Below are 6,325 nucleotides of genomic sequence, written 5' to 3'. Positions count from 1 at the left end.
TAAATAAATAAAAATAAATGTCCTGCCAGAAGATGCTCTATGGAATTTCTCCACACACCGCATTATATTTTAAGAAGGCATGTGCTTCGAGCATCCTGATAATCACTTATTGTGACCCTTTTAAGCCTCTTCATGTTAGGATAATTATAGGAAATGTTTTAGACTTGAATAGTGTTACAAAAATCATTTGAAAAGTTATACAAATGAAGTCTTTATATAAGAGAGACAGGAAAGAGAAAAAGAGGGGATTGGGGGTTGGCATAATGGTTAAGGGGATTACTTCACAAGTTAGAGGCAGAGGGTTTTACTCTCACTGAGGGAAACTGGCTAGGCTTAAACTGCTCCACAAGAGCAGCCAGCCTAGTACTTAAAAAACATATGAACCTCTGAAAAAATTAAAAGATGAAGAGGAAGATGAAGAAGAGGAGGAAGGATGAATTGACTCTCTCATGAATGCCTTAATGGATTCTATTTCCATTTCCACCAATGTATAAAAAAAAAAAAAAATCAAACTAACCAAACAAAACAAATGATAACATAAAAACCTGGCCTGTGTAATTCATCTTGTCACTGAGCACCTCTCATTCACATTAGCGTGCAGCGTGTCACATTAGCGTGCAGCATGGTAGAGATGCAGCCCACACAGCATGCTGTTTCAGTCTTCCTGTGGTTTATGTAATTCATATTTAGGTTGCATACTGTGGTTGACAACTGTGTTTCTGTAATATTCACGATGAGTATGATACAATAATTTTAACCATAGTACTTTTGCAGTGACTCACGTTTTGTTTGAGCCAGTAATACAGAGGTACTTCTGCTTATTCATGCTTCAACTAACAGAGAAGGGACCCAGAGGAGGACGTACTTCCTGTTGTACCACTAGTCCTCTTCCTGCTCTTTTGGGTTTGGCCCGACACTGATCTTTGGAAAATACTTTTCTTTTCATCTGGTTTACTTCTTAGTTGAGATAAAGGTAAGACTGTAACCACAGTTAATTTAACATGTGATAATTTCTAGCTAATGGTGTTGCAGTTATTAAGAAAGGAAGTGCTGGTCATAAAAATATTTGTAGATGACAACATCAAGTAAAAAACCTGATATAAGGGTTGTTAATGTTCATGGCCTCAGAATACCCTCAACAGACAGTCTTGGGGAATGTAATATTTTTCAAATACTATGCAGTTTCATTTCTGCTTTCTAGATCCCGTGCTCCATTATAGTAAAATTCTTGTTTGTAGAAGAAGCCACAGGAAGGGCAGTGGCGTCTTCTTGAAAAAAACTTTTGCTTTGACTTGCCAGAACAGTTGACACTAAAATAAATAATGCCAAGTCAGTACACTATTGAAATAGTTTTCTGGTAAGGGTGAGTTAGACAATGATCTATGTAAATTATTGATTTTGTGATGAGCAGAATTTTGTGACAGCCATTTAAGTATACTACTAAAACCAAAGGGGCTCTGACTTCTCTTCTCTGTAGGCAGCATTACTGCTTTACCTTAGATTATGTACCAAGCCATTCGTCATGGTGATATTTCTCAAATTAACCTGAATAATTGACTAAAATCAGCAATCTATAAAATGAAATCGTAAGAATGAGAATAAATAAAACATGTTATTTTAAATAAGTCACCTGTACCAGCACACAGGCTCATGAAAAGGGCCCTATCTCAAAAGAATTCTGACTTTATAAAGCTAGTCAAACAGTATACATTTTGCATACAAATGTGCACCCTTTCCAAGCTTTAAGGAACTATAAAACGCTTGTTTTCAACAGACTGCTACATACAGAAAAGAGAAGTTTCATTGAACACTTTAAGTGATACAATGAGAAATAAGGAAGTACTTTAGAAGGTTATGCTCTGTGGTTTCATTTCCTGCTCCACTCCTTCTGACCAATAGGAAGGTTTCATTTTATAGCTTATGATTACACATGTCTGCAGTGTGCCTGCCTGCACTAGTAGAAATCTGTCACTTGATAGGCAACTCTGATCAGTGCACAGGGGTGGGGTGTGCAATAACTGAATGTGCAGTAGCTTGCTTATCACTTTTTTTTTGAGAAGAATAACGTGATTTTTATTTTCTGTCACAAACATGTCTAGAGTCATGGCATACCAGCAGAAGCTGGCAGAGAAACTAACTATCCTCAATGATAGAGGGAGTGGAGTATTGATTCGAATATATAACATTAAAAAGGTAAGTTGTAGCATTGTCAGTATTCTGTGTCATTTAGTCACTCAAATTGTGCTGTACCACTTCGTGAAACTTGTAAAAAGGATGCTACACCATTTAACTGAATTTCAGAAATTTAACATTACATTTAATATAATGCAGAACATTTACTTTGGATTGGGCATAAATAAAGTTTTGGATATGTGTAAAACTCATGCATCCATGTATTTTACATTCAGTGTAGCAAATCACTCATGGCGAACATCAGACAATAAGTGCAGCACCCTTTACCCTTTATGACTTTCTCAAGTGTGGGAAAGCTAGGTGTGACATGCTTTAATTGCATCTTATTGCAGGTGCCTTAGTTAACTTTTAAATCAGATCTCTGTAATTTTTGTATTTTTTTTTTTTAATAAATGCATCCTATATGAAGTTCTGAAGTGCAGGAAAGTTATAGTGACAGGTTTCACCTTGCATCTGATTGACAAGCTTTAATTGACTTTAAAATCAAATAACCCAGTTTGGAATTTTTAAAATACTTAACTTCAGAATTTTTTTATTCTACAAAATCAAGCGTATACACTGCAAAAGCAAGATGTGAATACAGTTGTAAATATGTAAGATGTAAAAAAAAAAAAAAAAAAAACGTAACTTCAGGGCACAACTATAGATGTGTGAAACTGACGATTTGCTGTCACAAGAAAACTCAATTTGTCAACAAATTTGTTCCCTGGCACTCTCTTCTGTGTGCCTTGTAATTATTTTATTATTTACAATATGTAATTAACATTCTTGGTACTACTAATACAAAAAATAATCTTAGCAGCTCATCTAAGCATAGTTTATATACCGTCGTATAAGACTGGATATCTACAAAATACTTCAATACAGCAAGCATGTATGTATTAACAATGAAGCAGATGGAATTCAGCAATAACAGGTAAAAGCCAATTAGTGCAACAGCTGATGCAACTATTACTAATAAGTATAACTTCAGACATTAATAAGCAACTTAATTTCTCTGATTTCCTACTTCTAAAATATTAGATAATTAGTTTGTTGGTGTATTTTACCTAGAAATATTTCGTTGATTGTTCTGAAGCAAGAAAATATATACTATAAAATATGAGACTGGCATTTTCCACCCATGGCATGGCTCAGCAAAGTTTTCAGTAAAGCGATGTCTCCAAATAAAGTGTTCAAATTCTAACAGTAAAGTAGTTTGGTATGGCAAGTCTTAATTTATGGAACGGACCTTCCTTCTTATTTCAGTGGATACATTATTACTCTGTTTGCTAGAGGAATATATGCTTGAATGGAATAACTGATCCTTCATTATTTCCATGCAAAGTTTGATGAAACTTATTAACTAGATAAACACAATGACTAGAACTAACTACTGTTCACGTTCTATCTGACATATCCTGAAGTGGTTATTTCTTATGTTCCTGTTGTATTTTCTTTATATTTCTTCTACTTACTGCAAACATGGTTAAAACGTACCTTTACCTCTTTTAACATTTTTCTTTTGTTTTGTATTAATGTACATAGTAATTTATCACTAGCTTAGTGCTGTTATTACATTGCTTATTTAAAGTAAGGCCTCCTACATTTATTTACTTATCAGCAACTGTTTTTTTTTTCTTATGTTATGTATTTATAAGTAGTACAGATGTTTAAGCATATCATTAGTATGTAACTTCTGCGAACCTCCTTTGATCAAACACAAAACAGTGGATGTTCACTTCATCGAATGTTCACTTCAGTGAATGTGTTACATAGGGAAAGTAGCTAGTTGGCCAACATTTCTCCATAACACACACTGTAGTATTTCAAACCAACTCAAGTGGGGGCAGCACCACCTACACCCCCCAACTCCAACACCGCACTACAGTATTGTGATGCCAACTGAAATAACCGTGTGGAAAGAAAAGGTACACAAAATGTAAAGGACAGTGAAACAAATGAAAAAGGAAAAACAAGACTGGTTTACAGATAATAGAGGAAATAAGGACAACATGGATGTATGTAAGAAGATGATGAGAGGTGGAGGATAGGAGAAGGAAGCTAATTATGATGCTAAGAATGCTGGCTAGAATGACAGAGTCTAAAAGACATGCATGTTGAGTGTTTCCCCCCGGCCCTCCACTGAAAATAGGCTTGTTCCTAGATGCACTTTCCCAGTAAACAAATGTTAAATAAATAAATGAAAATTAGGGCAAGGCAAAGATGAAGGTAAAGATAAAGAGAACGTATTTACTTTGGTTTTACTAACTTTTGTTTTACAGGTATCCTATTTTGTAAAACTCTACAAGCCTGCAGTCAAAAATAGAAAGCAAAAAAAGGATAAGGTTATCAAGAATGTGTGTCAGTAAAACAAAAGATATGAAGTGAAACCCAACATAGGCCGACTGGAGTTCCAGGGAAAGAAATATGAGGGCATTTTAAAACAGGCTGAGGTAATTGATGAGTAATTCAACCAATATTCACTAAAGAGCATTGTGTTGCTGTGCAAAAGGGGATGAGATGATCTACTGAGTAGGAGAGGGTTGGAATAATGGGATCTCTGAATGGGGATGGTATCAGTAGAATGAAGCAGGCTAAAGTGTGTGTGTATCTCCATGTGGGGGATTAGAAGAAGGGTCCTGCTAGTCTGATATCTGTTCCAGCAGGACTTGTGATTAGACTAATCTAGCAAACAGAATTAGAGGTACTCTGAACTAAAAGCAGACAATATGTTTCTGTTGTTTAAGGGACATTTTAAAGCGAATGTGATCATTTCAGTTTAATGAATCTGTGGCCATCTTATGGAAATCGATATTAACATATTGTCTTCAAAAACATTTTTGTGATTGAAAGGGTGATAGAGTGATGCGTTGGTGTGAATATACAAACACCAGAAAGACAAATAGGACAGAATGCTGTGCCGTTCAGAAAAAAAAAAAAAAAAAAAAATATATATATATATATATATATATATATATATATATATATATATATAGATATATATATAGATATATAGATATATAGACAATTCAGACAAAATCACAATAGTTTAAAATGACATTTGATTTCCATTAGAAACCAATTAATCTGACGTTTATTTACTTAAAAGATGAAAAATATAAAATTATTTAGTTCAAAGAAGAGTCAGATTATGTTTTTTTTCCCATCTGGCAGGCTGCTCAGTATGATGTGATGCTTTGTGAAGAAACACAGATAGTTCTATAATGTAGCACCAATGAGGCAAGGAAAAAAAAATCTATTCTTCAGTGACCTAATGAGGCTAGGTAATCCCTTGTTCAGTGATGCAGTAAAGCAAGGTAATCCATTCTTCTGCGATCTAGTGAGGCAAGACATTCTATTTTTCAGTGATCTGAAGAGTTAAGGTAATGAATTCTTCAGTGAACCAGTAAACCAATATAATCCATTTTTCAGTAGTAGCAGGACTCCTGTTGTTCCATTTGTGTTACTACTGCTATTGGAATGTTAAACTGAGATTTAGTAAAAACTGGTGGATTGGAAGAGTTAAATGGACTTGTGTTTGTTTGTGCCTGTTCTGAGAGTTGCCAGTGTCAGTATTTTGGAACATTCAGTAAAAAGACAGTCATAGTTGCTACTATTATCCAGTGTGTTGAGAATAAAAACTTGATTCTTAGCTCCTCAATAACAAAAACTATGCCTTTTAGCACCAAATAAAAACTTAACAGAACCCCAAATTCTCTAATCTATGACCCCAATAATGCTCAGTTAGATCAAGTTTCTCTACTCAATTATCTTGCACTCTGCAAGGTTCCCTTCGCACGACAACATTCATCTGGACAACATACACAAAAAGATACACTCTCTACTCTTTTGGACAAAAAATATCCCCCTTTCTCTCTCAATACACTAGGGCAGTAATTGGGAAAGTTATTATTCTCTCTAAACTCAAATATGGCCTCCCACTTGTTTCAGAAGCCTCTATAAAAATTCTTGAGATGAACTCAGCTTTTCATACTGTGTTGATTGTGTGATAATGTAATAATTCCTATAAGTACTTTCTGGATTTTGTTTAACATAGGCTTGTTCTGCAGGGAAAGATTTAGTTTTAAGGTCAGATAATACCAGATGCTGTGGTTTAAGGACTCTTCCTGATACCTTCTGTAGAGACTTT

General features: G+C 34.7%; 1 protein-coding gene across 2 annotated transcripts in view; it reads left to right on the top strand.

The window, feature by feature from the left end:
• The first annotated feature begins 835 nt into the window (after nt 1-835).
• NCKAP1L (NCK associated protein 1 like) overlaps nt 836-6,325 on the top strand; it is a 1,498,172-nt gene continuing 1,492,682 nt past the window's right edge. The window contains exons 1-2 of one of the 2 annotated variants that reach the window (XM_044083976.1): nt 836-973; nt 2,100-2,193. In XM_044083976.1, coding sequence (XP_043939911.1) covers nt 2,104-2,193 — 90 coding nt within the window. In that variant the 5' untranslated portion in view covers nt 836-973; nt 2,100-2,103. Of the gene's footprint in view, nt 974-2,091; nt 2,194-6,325 lie in introns of those variants that run through there. The other variant, XM_044083975.1, reaches the window with a different exon arrangement.

This window comes from Protopterus annectens, chromosome 9.part0, assembly GCF_019279795.1.
Source record: "Protopterus annectens isolate FY-2018-M chromosome 9.part0, PAN1.0, whole genome shotgun sequence".
Lineage (NCBI taxonomy): Eukaryota > Metazoa > Chordata > Ceratodontiformes > Protopteridae > Protopterus > Protopterus annectens.
Note: the sequence above shows the minus strand (reverse complement) of the source record. Positions and strands in the feature narration are given on the sequence as shown.